We start from the raw sequence: 14,053 nt of genomic DNA, 5'->3' as shown, positions 1-14,053 counted from the left end.
ATTGTGAGTACTCGAGGGACAGAGTGAGAAATAAAGAGAGGCAGCTCACTTGAGAGCGAGTGTTGACAGGAAATTAGACAAAAAACAAAGTGAGAGAGAGCATTAGAGAGAGATAGTTGAAAGATTAACAAGCTGCTCCACTGACTTGCAGTCGTCGATGGTCTCCAGGCTCGTGGCCTCTACGCCAGCCAGGGCCTTCCTATAGAGAGCTTCCAGGTGTAGAAGCCTGCGGTTGTCCTGGGCGTAGGTGGAGTGGCGCCGGGACAGTGGGGGTAGCAGCACCGTCCCTGAGAAACGCCGACGCAATGCATAGCTGGGGTTGGCCAGGGGGAGAGAGTCCCGCCGACTCTGTGGAGGAAACAAAACGCTACTAATCAGAGGACAGGTATTATGATCAATTAATTATATATACACTGAACAAAAATATAAAAAACACAAGATGTAAAGTTTTGGTCCCATGAGCTGAAATAAAAGATCCCAGAAATGTTCCATATGCACAAAAAGCTTATTTATCTCAAATTCTGTGGACAAATTTGTTTACATCCCTGTTAGTGAGCATTTCACCTTTGCCAAGATAATACAGCCATCTGACAGGTGTGGCATATCAAGACACTGATTAAACAGCATGATCATTACACAGGGGCACCTTGTGCTGGGGACAATAAAAGGCCACTCTAAAATGTGCAGTTTTGTCACACAAAACAATGCCACAGATGTCTCAAGTTGAGGGAGCTTCCAAATTGGCATACTGACTGCAGAAATGTGCACCAGAGCTGTTGCCAGATAATTTTATGTCCATTTCCCTACCATAAACCGCCCCCAACGTCCTTTTAGAGAATTTGGCAATACATCCAACTGCCCTCACAACCACTGACCATGTGTAACCATGCCAGCCCAAGAACTCCAGATCCGGCTTCTTCACCTGCGGGATCGTCTAAGACCAGCCACCCGGACAGCTGATGAAACTGTGGGTTTGCACAACCAAAGAATTTATTCACAAATTGTCAGAAACCATCTCAGGGAAGCTCATCTGTGTGCTCATCGTCCTCACCAGGGTCTTGACCTGACTGCAGTTCAGTGTCGTAACTCACTTCAGGGGGAAAATGCTCACCTTTGATTGCCACTGGCACACTGGAGAAGAGTGCTCTTCACAGATGAATCCCGGGTTTCAACTGTACTAGGTAGAGGGCGTCGTGTGGGCGAGCGGTTTGCTGATGTCAACATTGTGAACCGAGTCCCCCACTGTGGCTTCTTCCATGGTCTGCATACTCAGACATTTGGGATGCTCTGGATCGACATGTACGACAACATGTTCCAGTTCCCGCCTACATCCAACAACTTCTTACAGCCATTGAAGAGCAGTGGGACTACGGCTGTTGCGGTGACTGTATTACCGCCACACTGGCGAACACGAGTCATGAAGGCAGTCAAATTTCACGTGACCATTTAGTCACGGTAATTAGGCTTCTCCAAGCTCTGATGCTGTTGATGGCCTACCAAACTTGCTAACTGCCTGGTACTCAGCACTCTCTTATCCCTCTAATCACTTTGACATCAATGCAAATGTAATCGAAAATATAAATCAAACACTTCATGAGAGCCCATGAGCTGATGTTGCGCAACATTCCTATAGGCTATGCGATTGCGTGACAAAACAGATTGATGGCCTCTATTAAAAAGAGGATCCCATCAGCTTTCTATAGGCTAGGCCTACTACATTTATTTCTCAACTTTCCTAATATTAAGCACATTGCTTCTCTTTACAACAGGAGTATAGCCTACCTGGCTGGCATGAAAAAGGGAAAAGCAGTTCTCCATTCGCTATTTAAGTACATAGATGACAGCCCCGATACAGGTGCAATAATGGTCCATTCTAAATCAAAATGGCCCATTCTAAATCAAAACAAAATGTCACATATATTACATATACACATATATGATTAAATCAAGAATAGTCTGACAGGTGACAATATTAGCCTATCACTTGTGAATAATATATTATCACTTGTAACTGATGCCCAGCGTAAGGCAAGAGACAATGCCTTTTTTTTGGCAACTTTTTCTAAATAATGTTGCACTCATGTAGCCTAGCCCATAGGCCTATATGTTTTAGTAAGGTTTGTATCACAACTAAAAAAAAGTGGCCAAATAACGGCCACTGGCCGCAAAAGGCAAGGATATTTTTTAAGGTGCATTACGGCCACAAAAGGGATGCCGCCGTCAAATTCAAGGCATATCAAGTGCTTGTCAAATTGTGAATGAGTGACTGATGAATTGTGTACAGCCTGCACAAAAAACAATGCCGAGCTCATGACTTTCAAGCAAATGTAAAAAAATCATCAATAGAGTCTCATCATTCAGCCTTACAATGTATTAAAAATCTTTAGACCCATCTAAAATAAACAATGGATTTATTGTGAAGGTGTAGACTATATTACATTAATTTATTAGACTTTTTAAAATGTAGATGTTCCAAAGGTCTGCATCAGTGGCTTGTAGGCTGTGTGTGGAAGCCAGGAGCTGCTTAAATTGTTTGTTAATTAACGGTAAATTACCATGAGACCGAAAGTTATTTGCTTGACAATCACCGGCTAACGAAATTTCGTGACCGCCACAGCCCTAAGAGGGACAATATTCCACAGGCCACAATCAACCGCCTGATGAACTCTATGTGAAGGAGAAGTCACACTGCATGAGGCAAATGGTGGTCACACTAGATACTGACAGGTTTTCTGATCCACGTCCCAACCTTTTTTTAAGGTATCTGTGACCAACAGATGCATATCTGTATTCCCAGTCATGTGAAATCCATAGATTAGGGCCTAATGAATTTGCTGATTTCCTTATATGAACTTGAACTCAGTAAAATCTTTCAAATTGTTGCATGTTGCGTTTATATTTCTGTTCAGTGTAGTTTTGACAAATAGTATGATGACATTCAGTCGCTGAGCAGTTAGAATGGATTCTCACAACAGGGCAATAACTGCAAGTGTTCAAGGTATCACCTCAGCAGGAACCAGTGACTGTAATATGTAACTGTGTATACATGTTCGAAAACAATGTCAGACCATTTGGAATGGGTGAAATAAGTTCCCTACAAAAAGCCTCACACAAACACCAACTGCCAAAAACACAATTACCAGATTGACAAAGTGGACTCAGCTCCAGACATCTATTTTCTAAATGTTATTGTGTGCACCAAGCCACCAACCCAAACCATGGTCTCCTTGTGTTCTAAGGGTGTGTTCGTAAATTCCCTCTGGCTATCTACTCAAATTTCAGAGCACTCTCGTCTGAGTGTGCCACAGCGCAGAATAACTGATGACTTTACGAACGCTCAACACTGAACATTGACTATGGCCGGTGTCAGTAAATGTCGGCAAAAAAGGGTAATTAAATTAAGTTGCCAGCAGCACAGTTACCAACGCTCTGGATAACATGAAAACAGCCTAACCAGCTCTGCTAGGGCAAGAAAAATGGTCAGAGAGGTGTTCTCTCATTTATGTGTGGAAGTAACTAGCAAGCTAGATAACTTTTGCCAGTTAGCTTGGGTGCCTGACTGCCGTTGTGTGGTCAGACCACTTGGATCAACCCTACTCCTCAGCCAGAGCGTCCAGTGTGCCCTCTGAACGCTCCGAGAGCGAAGCGCTATGAATTTACGAACGGACAATCTGACAACGCTCTGAATTTACGAATGTCCAGAGCACACTCTGAGCGCTCTCTGGCACTCCAAAGTGAATTTACGAACGCAACCTAAGGAGTGAGAATTGAGCGGCCTGAAAAGTATTGATTGCTGCCTTGTGGTTTACACCAGTGGCCTGCCATCTGTGTGAGTTTGTAGTGTACCCATTTAGAAGCAAATGTTACCTAATGTGCAATAGATCAGTTCTGTAATATCGACTCACTGCATTTTAAATGGCTCAACAAAATAGGTTGGAAAAAAGCTACAAAAACAACCAGTCAGACATAGTTTCATTATGTTGCACTCTTAGGCAGCATATAAAGCAGTCTGTTGAATGTTCCACACTAAGACACTGGCGGGTCAGAAGCCAAATACGCAATTGAGGCTGTCTGTGTTTTTGCTTTGTGGCCATCATCCAGGCCTGGCTGTTTCATATTGCTGTCCATGTTGTTTCATATTGACATCCACGTTTCATATTGTCGTTCATGTTTTTTCATATTACCATAGATGTTGTTTCAGATTGCTGTCCCGGTTTTTTCATATTGCCAGCCAGCGCACCACAGTATAGTAGAGCTCAGAGTAAGGAAGTCCTGTGTCACGCAGAGAGATTGATTTCCAATCCTCTTTACATTCCGTCGAGTGGGTATCGCCAGTTTACAATACCGAACAAGTTGTGAGCTTCAGAATCTCTTGTGAAACCCAAGTGACTAGACAGTTCCCAGGTTACTGGATTTGACTGAAGTGAAGTGGTCTGCCAGAGTGTACTATTCAATTTCTATTTGCTCCTGAGAATTGGTCTGGATATAGTTCTACCTGGGATTATTTTGAGCCTGGGTATCGTGGTGACAAAATGAGTAGATACAGTGCCTTCGGAAAGTATTCAGACCCCACATTTTGTTACATTACAGCCTTATTCTTAAATGGATTAAATAAAACACATTCCTTATCAATCTACACATACTACCCCATAATGAAAAAGTGAAAACAGGTTTGTATAATGTTTTAAAAATAATTACCAAAAATAAAAAACGTATTTCCATAAGTAATAAGACATTTCGCTATGAGACTCGAAACTGAGCTCAACTGCATCCTGTTTCCATTGATCATCCTTAAGATGTTTCTACAACTTGATTGGAGGCCACCTGTGTAAATTCAATTGATTGGACATGATTTGGAAAGGCACACACACACCTGTCTATATAAAGGTCCCACGGTTGACACCGCATGTCTGAGCAAAAACCAAGCCATGATGTCAAAGGAATTGTCCGTAGAGCTCTAAGACAGGATAAAAAAAAAAGTAACCTTTATTTGACTAAGCAAGTCAGTTAAGAACAAATTATTAATTACAATGACGGCCTACCCCGGCCAAACCCTAACCTGGACGACGCTGGGCCAACTGTGCGTCACCCTATGGGACTCCCAATCACGGCATGTTGTGATACAGCCTGGAATCGAACCAGGGTCTGTAGTGACGTCTCTAGCACTGAGATGCAGTGCCTTAGACCGCTACGCCACTCGGGAGCCCCCGAAGGTTTGTGTCGAGGCACAGATCTGGGGAAGTGTACCAAAACATTTCTGCAGCATTGAAGGTCCCCATGAACACAGTGGCCTGCATCATTCTTAAATGGAAGAAGTTTGGAACCTAGAGCTGGCCGCCCGGCTAAACAGAGCAATCGGGGGAGAAGGGCCTTGGTCAGGGAGGTGACAAAGAACCCGATGGTTACTCTGACAGAGCTCCTCTGTGGAGATGGGAGAACCTTCCAGAAGGACAACCATCTCTGCAGCACTCCACCAATCAGGACTTTATGATAGAGTAGCCAGACGGGAGCCACTCCTCAGTAAAAAGGCACATGACAGCCCGCTTGGAGTTTGCCAAAAGGCACCTAAAGACTCTCAGACCATGAGAAACAAGATTCTCTGGTCTGATAAAACCAAGATTGAACTCTGCTGTGGGGATGTTTTCAGCGGCAGGGACTAGGAGACTAGTCAGGATCGAGGGAAAGCTGAACGGAGCAAAGTACATAGAGATCCTTGATGAAAACCTGCTCCAGAGCGCTCAGGACCTCAGACTGGGGCTTCAGGACAAGTCTCTGAATATCCTTGAGTAGCCCCGCCAGAGCCCAGACTTGAACCTGATCGAAAATCTCTGAAGAGAGCTGAAAATAGCTGTGCAGTGACACTCCCCATCCAACCTCACAGAGCTTGAGAGGATCTGCAGAGAGAAAATGGGAGAAACTGCTCAAATACAGGTGTGACAAGCTTGTAACATCATACCCAAGAAGACGAGACTGTAATCGCTGCCAAAGTACTGAGTAAAGGGTCTGAATACTTATGTAAATGTAATATTTCAGTTTATTGTTAATACATTTGCAAACATTTCTAAAAACCTGTTTTTGCTTTGTCATTATGGGGTATTGTGTGTAGATTGATGAGGGGAAAAAAACGATTTAATCCATTTTAGAATAAGGCTGTAAACGTAACAAAATGTGGAAAAAGTCAAGGGGTCTGAATACTTTCCGAATGCACTGTATATGAGTAGATAATGCATATATAAATCTAACTCAGTATATTCTTGTTATGGGTAGATTTGAGCTTGGTTGCAATTAAAATTAATAACAGTTGTGTTATTGAAAGAAAGAGAATGTTGTGAATACAAAGATTTCCTAATAGAATTTGATTAGAAGTAATGGGTAATTGGCACACACATACAAAATTCTGTTAAATTGTACTGAGGGATTGGGATTCCAGTTATGGTAATTCATATTTAATTAGACAAATCATTTAATGTTCAAGTACCCTGTCTGAGGAGGACAAAAGCTTTTGGCTGTACAACATCAAGATAGCTGTTTTATTATAATTAGAGTTCTTGAGATTGAAGGTCCTATTATATTAAACCAAAAATAATTATCTTCTATCCTTAATCCATCTTAAACATTTGTCTTGCACGCCCCTTCCTTATGAGTTCAAGGCAATAATATGTACAAATAAAGCAGAAATAATCTCTTGTACTTCTCCAGTTGTAAACAAGAATACAGCGGCACACTTCAACCCTCTCAAATTAACACTACTGATGAGGAGTGACTGGGTTTTTATTCAAAACAAAAAACTGAGAATAGGCATTGGTCTGAACCCGAAAAATTAAGAAAATTCACAAGCACCACAATGTGTTCCATGTGCAAAGCACCACAATGCCTATTCCACCCATGCTCTACCAAGGGTTTCCAGCACACAGCTTTGACCTAATACAGTTGCTATGTTGGTATTGTACTTCAAACTATGTGTAGGCAGGTGGCTTATGATTCAAACTTTCTCAAACAGCCTAATTAATACTCTTAGATGAGGTGCTTGCACAATAAATGTGATTTGTACCGTATAGAAGGTAAAGTATTGGATACTTCACACACCACAGTAAGATATTAGGCCACCTTTTCATACTTTTTAAAAATTAAATAAATGCAAGCGTTTGCTTTTATACTTACAATACCATATGGCTTGATTGAGCGGTTTTGTCTTGTAATAAATGTGGTGCATGCCTGTATTTCCTTAAACCTTTATTTTAGCAAAACATGTCATTGAAAAAAATGGATCATAATAAACAACCTTTTTTGGTAAGTGGGTGCCCACATAACAACAAGTGGTGGTTTGTTGGACACAGCAGCTCAGATAGATAGAGCCTGTCTGCATTCCTGAAACTGTTAGCTTACCTGTGTAATATAGAATAAAGCTCAGAACCACTTGTGTTTCAAACATGGTCATGTTTTATCAATTGCTGTGCTGATAGATGGACAGTTCATTACCTCTGACAAAATTACATGTAGCTTAAAGTTGTTTTTACTTGTATTTATTTTTGCAATAAAGACAGCAACGCAACAGTAATACACATTTATAATAGGCCTGTTTTTTACACCGGAAGGTGATTATCCAAGATAATTATATTACATTAGATTTAAGCAAAAGGCCCGAGGAGGTGCGGTATATGGCCAATATACCACATCTAAGGGCTGTTTAAACGTCCCACCTGGCCAACATCCGGTGAAATTGCAGAGCACGAAATTCAAACTACAGTATTACAAATATTTAACTTTCATAAAATCACAAGTGTAATACATCACAATAAAGCTTAACTTCTTGTTAATCCAGCCGCTGTGTCAGATTTCAAAAAGCTTTACGGCGAAAGCATACCATGCGATTATCTGACGACAGCGCCCTGCATACAAACACATGAAAAACATATTTCAACCAGGCAGGTGCGACACGAAAGTCAGAAATAGCGATATAGAAAATGCCTTACCTTTGATGATCTTCTTCTGTTGGCACTCCAAAAGGTCCCAGTTACATCACAAATGTTCCTTTTGTTCGATAATGTCCTTCTTTATATCCATAAAAACTCAGTTTAGCTGGCGCGCTTCAGTCAATAATCCACCCAGTTTCCCTCTATCAAAATGCATACAAAATTAATCCCAAACGTTACTAATAAACTTTTCCAAACAAGTCAAACAACGTTTATAAATCAAACCTTAGGTACCCTAATATGTAAATAAACAATCAAATTTAAAGACGGAAAATCGTTAGTCTTTACCGGAGAAAAATACCAAAGAACGCGCTCTCTTCCACGCGCTTGGAAACACTACAGCCAAAATGGGAGCCACCTAGAAAAATTACAATTTCTGGCTCATTTTTCCAAAAACCAGCTTGAAACTCTTTCTAAAAACTGACCTCTAGTGGAAGCCCTAGGAACTGCAATCTGGGAGGACTTGGCCTTATAATAAAAGTGATAGCTATTCAATTTTTTATTTTGGGGGGGGGATGGGTTGTCCTCGGGGTTTCGCCTACCATATCAGTTCTGTTATACTCAGACATAATTTTAACAGTTTTAGAAACTTTAGAGTGTTTTCTATCCATATCTACCAATTATATTCATATCCTAGCTTCTGGGCCTGAGTAACAGGCAGTTTACTTTGGGCACGCTTTTCATCCAGACGTCAAAATACTGCCCCCTACCCAAGAGAGGTTAACATCTTGATCTTGTTCAGCATTAACCACTCCAAATATGACATGATTCCATATTTGTATCAGTTTGAATCACTTTCAAAATGGGGAACTTTTATTTTTAAGGTGAACCTGCAAATTCCACTATTGGTGCTAATCGTGTGGTGTTAGGACAACAATCTCTCCCTCAACGTGATCAAGACAAAAGAGATGATTGTGGACTACAGGAAAAAGAGGACCGAGCACGCCCCCATTCTCATCGACGGGGCTGTAGTGGAGCAGGTTGAGTGCTTCAAGTTCCTTAGTGTCCACATCACCAACAAACTAACATAGTCCAAGCACACCAAGACAGTCGTGAAGAGGGCACAACAAAACCTATTCCCCCTCAGGAGACTGAAAAGATTTGGCATGGGTCCTCAAAAGGTTCTACAGCTGCACCATCGAGAGCATCCTGATGGGTTGCATCACTGCCTGGTATGACAACTGTAGTGCCTTGTGGTTGGAGGCCGAGCAGAGGGTAGTGCATACGGCCCAGTACATCACCGGGGCCAAGCTTCCTGCCATCCAGGACCTCTATACCAGGCGGTGTCAGAGGAAGGCCCTAAAAATGGTCAAAGACTCCAGCCACCCTAATCATATTCTGTTCTCTCTGCTACCGCACGGCAAGTGGTACCGGAGTGCCAAGTCTAGGTCCAAGAGGCTTCTAAACAGCTTCTACCCCCAAGCCATAAGACTCCTGAACATCTAATCAAATGGCTACATCAAATGACTATTTACCACTGCTGCAACTCTGTTATTATCTATGCACAGTCAGTTTAAAAACTCAACAACTAACCGGTGCCCCCACATTGACTCTGTACCGGTACCCCCCTGTATATAGTCTCACTATTGTTATTTTACTGCTGCTCTTTATTTACGCCTTACTTTTATTTCTTATTCATACTTTTTTATTTGAACTGCATTGTTTCTTAGGGACTCGTAAGTAAGCATTTCACTGTAAGGTCTACACCTGTTGTATTCGGCGCATGTGACAAATAACATTTGATTTGATATGTACAGGATTCACATGGTATACACCGTCCTTCTGGCTCATGTGACTAATAACATTTTATTTTAATCGTTATTGTGGCTAGCGTCGCACAGGTGTGGATGGCAGAGTTGTAAGTTTGGTACTGTTTATCAGCACACGTGGACTAAAATGACAAGACAGGAGAAGGAGCATACCGTGTCCACATGTACAGTCGTGGCCGAAAGTTGAGAATGACACAAATATTAATTTCTACAAAGTTTGCTGCTTCAGTGTCTTTAGATATTTTTGTCAGATGTTACTATGGAATACTTAAGTATAACTACAAGCATTTCATAAGTGTCAAAGTCTTATTGACAATTACATGAAGTTGATACAAAGAGTCAATATTTGCAGTGTTGACCCTTCTTTTTCAAGACCTCTGCAATCCGCACTGGCATGCTGTCAATTAACTTCTGGCCACATCCTGACTGATGGCAGCCCATTCTTGCATAATCAATGCTTGGAGTTTGTCAGAAATTGTGGGGTTTTGTTTGTCTATACGCCTCTTGAGGTTTGACCACAAGTTCTCAAAGGGATTAGGATCTGGGGAGTTTCCTGGCCATGGACCCAAAATATCAATGTTTAGTTCCACGAACCACTTAGTTATCACTTTTGCCTTATGGCAAGGTGCTCCATCAGGCTGGAAAGGCATTGTTTGTCACCAAACTGTTCCTGGATGGTTGGGAGAAGTTGCTCTCGGAGGACGTGTTGGTACGATTCTTTATTCATGGCTGTGTTCTTAGGCAAAATTGTGAGTGAGCCCACTCCCTTGGCCGAGAAGCAACCCCACACATGAATGGTCTCAGGATGCTTTACTGTTGGCTAGCGCTCCCCTTGTCTTCTCCGGACAAGCTTTTTTCCGGATGACCCAAACAATTGGAAAAGGGGATTCATCAGAGAAAATGACTTTACCCCAGTCCTCAGCAGTCCAATCCCTGTACCTTTTACAGAATATCAGTCTCTCCCTGATGTTTTTCCTGGAGAGAAGTGGCTTCTTTGCTGCCCTTTTTGACACCAGGCCATCCTCCAAAAGTATTCACCTCACTGTGCGTGCAGATGCACTCACACCTGCCTGCTGCCATTTCTGAGCAAGCTCTGTACTGGTGGTGCCCCGATCCCGCAGCTGAATCAACTTTAGGAGGCGGTCCTGGCGCTTGCTGGACTTTCTTGGGCGCCCTGAAGCCTTCTTCACAACAATTGAACCGCTCTTCTTGAAGTTCTTGATGATCCGAAAATTGGTTGATTTAGGTGCAATCTTACTGGCAGCAATATCCTTGCCTGTGAAGCCCTTTTTGTGCAAAGCAATGATGACCGCACGTGTTTCCTTGCAGTAACCATGGTTGACAGAGGAAGAACAATGATTCCAAGCACCACCCTCCTTTTGAAGCTTCCAGTCTGTTATTCAAACTCAATCAGCATGACAGAGTGATCTTCAGCCTTGATGATGTCAGCTGGTCCTTTTGTGGCAGGGCTGAAATGCAGTGGAAATATTTGGGGGGGGGATTCAGTTCATTTGCATGGCAAAGAGGGACTTTGCAATTAATTGCAATTCACCTGATCACTCTTCATAACATTCTGGAGTATATGCAAATTACCATCATACAAACTGAGGCAGCAGACTTTGTGAAAATGTATATTTGTGTCATTCTCAAAACTTTTGGCCACGACTGTACGGTGTCCAAGTGTCGGTCGGTCGGAACCAATACCAGCACCATGCAGGTCCCCTAAACAGGGGACTCTACATCTAAGAGGTTTCAGTCACTCAAGAGTGATTGCACATTTATTTCTCTTGCTTGGTGAAAATTTAGTCTAAAACAGTTGATCAAGTTAGCAAGAATTTTATTTTCTTTTGACTGCATGCTTCTGGCTGGCTGGGCTGGTTGCAACCTGATCTCATAGCATTTCGTATTATTCTGTACGTAAATCCGTAAATAAACCATTTAGTATGTTATGTTTCGTATGGTATGCATTAATTTGTGGTTGTCCATAATCCATTTCAAATTATATTTACGATTTACAATTTGTATGACATCTTACAAATTGCAATCCGTATGATCTAAGCCACCCGAGCCAGAAAGTGAGGTCAGTACAGGTGCATCAAAGCTTGGACCGAGAGACTCAAAAACACTTTCTATCTCAAGGCCATCGGACTGTTAAATAGCAATCACTAGCGGCCTCCAGATTCAGAAACAACATCATATAATTAATTAAAAGTGCTATAGCTACACATTTAAAGTGAAAGTGCAATATGCTGTATACTCGACGGACAAACAGACTGTTTTGATGTTCTTTTGAATAAGTCTTTTTCCCTTTGTCCAGCTGCTGCGACTGAGTTTTGAGTGAAGGGGATGAGTACTGTCCTGTAAAGTTTTAGGAAGATGAGTTGTGTACACAGGTTGGTGGCTGATTCTTGATCTATACCAGTTATCCTTCCCGCCGTCTTAATTAAGTGCTGAAGTTTGACTTGGTCTTGCACTCGCATGTTTCCAAACATGAATATCAGACTAAAAGGACAGCACACTCTGCAGGGCAGATTTATAGAACATTTGTAAGATATGGTGGTGGACATTAAAACGGTTCAGTTCGTGTTTTAAAAAACCCCATCAATTTCCATCTCTTTTGTTTTCTTAACATTTATTTGTTGAAAGTTTGTCAAAACCTTGAAGAGAGGCTTGGTCTGGGTGAAGGAAACCCAAAACAGCAGTGTCATATGCATATTTGAAGAATTTGTGGGCTGAGTCAGAGGCTTGACAATTGTTTGTGAACAGTGTGTACAGTATCGGTGAAAGTACGCAACCTTGAGGGGCTCTTGTATTCACCATTCCAGATGTAGAGATGGTGGAGTTAAACTTCACTTGTTGAATACGGTTCACAAGGAAACTATTAATCCACGTGATCAGTAGAGAGTTGACATCCAAATTCACCAGCTTATCCACCAGTAGATGGGTAGGATGATGTTAAACTCGCTACTGAAGTCAGTGAATACAATTTTTCTAGGCTATCTGCCTTTTCTAAATGTTCGTAGATGTTGTTCAGAATGACCAGTAACTCAATATACAACAGCCCTGGAGGCATGGTAGGACAATTGGTTTGGATCTAATTGGGATGAGACCAGAGAGAATGTTTTATTATTTTTTCAAAACATTTCATTAGGTACAGATGTCAGGGCTACAGGGCATAAGTCGTTATTTTCTTTTGGCCTGTTGTTTTTAGGTACTGGGACATTCAGCGACTTCTTCCATAAGTCTGGAACTATCCCACTGTTCAGTGATAGCTGGAACAGCTTCTGGAACGGTAATGCGAGCTGGTATGCGCATGCCTGAAGTGCCTTGCTGCTGACGCCGTCTGGACCATATGATTTGTGTGTGTTGACACGTACCCTGCCCCGAACTTAGTCACTGTCACTAGCCGGCTACCACCCGGTTACTCAACCATGCAGCTTAGAGCCTGCTGCCCTGTTTACATAGACATGGAACACTAGTCACATTAATAATGGAACACTGGTCACTTAAATAATGTTTTCTTACTGTACTCTAGTTAAGGCCATCCTATTCAACTATTGCTGTACATATTCTATTATATCTTTTCTTCAGATCTACTACATATTCTATCCACATGTCTATACATCCCATATATACAGTACCAGTCAAAAGTTGACACACCTACTCATTCCAGGGATTTCTTTATTTTTACTATTTTCTACATTGTAGAATAATAGTGAAGACATCAAAACTATGATCAGCTACATTTATGCTAGTATCAGCTACATTTATGCCTTTACTAGACTATGGGGATATTTTATATATGAATGCTTCCGCTCAGTGTTTGAGATCAATTGACACCCTTTACCATGGCACTTTGAGATTTATTTTAAATTGCAAAACCCTTACGCACCACTGCACTTTGTATACCAGGGTTGGCTGGCCTTCTCTAGTCACTCGTAGGCTCAGTCACTGGTATACTTTTATTTACAAAGCCATTTTGGGTTTACTACCTTTTTATTTGGGCATTTTTATTGTTCAGAAATGTGGTGGGTACTCTCTTCGTTTGCTGGACTTTATCCTGCTAACTGTTCCAAATGTCCGAACTGAATTTGGTAAAAGGGCTTTTATGTACTCTGCGCCATCGTCTTGGAACGCCTTACAAAATACTTTTAAACTGGAAGAACTTGTCCCAATTGGTATTTTTAAATCACTGATGAATGATCTTGAGTCTGATTCCCTGACCTGTCAATGTTTTTAATTTGCTGTTTTTGATTTTGTTATACTCTTGTGAATTCTATGCTTTTTACTAGATTACTCGTAGTTTTTCAT

The 14,053-nt window shown here is 41.6% G+C and overlaps 1 protein-coding gene across 1 annotated transcript in view; it reads right to left on the bottom strand.

Moving 5' to 3' along the window:
- The window catches only part of pde4cb (phosphodiesterase 4C, cAMP-specific b), a 143,450-nt gene that overhangs the window by 113,950 nt on the left and 15,447 nt on the right, over positions 1–14,053 (bottom strand). The window contains exon 3 of the mRNA XM_029695809.1: positions 146–348. Within this exon, the coding sequence (XP_029551669.1) occupies positions 146–348 (203 nt within the window). The remainder of the gene's footprint in view (positions 1–145; positions 349–14,053) is intronic.

This window comes from Salmo trutta, chromosome 17, assembly GCF_901001165.1.
Source record: "Salmo trutta chromosome 17, fSalTru1.1, whole genome shotgun sequence".
Classification (NCBI taxonomy): domain Eukaryota; kingdom Metazoa; phylum Chordata; class Actinopteri; order Salmoniformes; family Salmonidae; genus Salmo; species Salmo trutta.
This window is presented reverse-complemented; position numbering and strand designations above follow the sequence as displayed.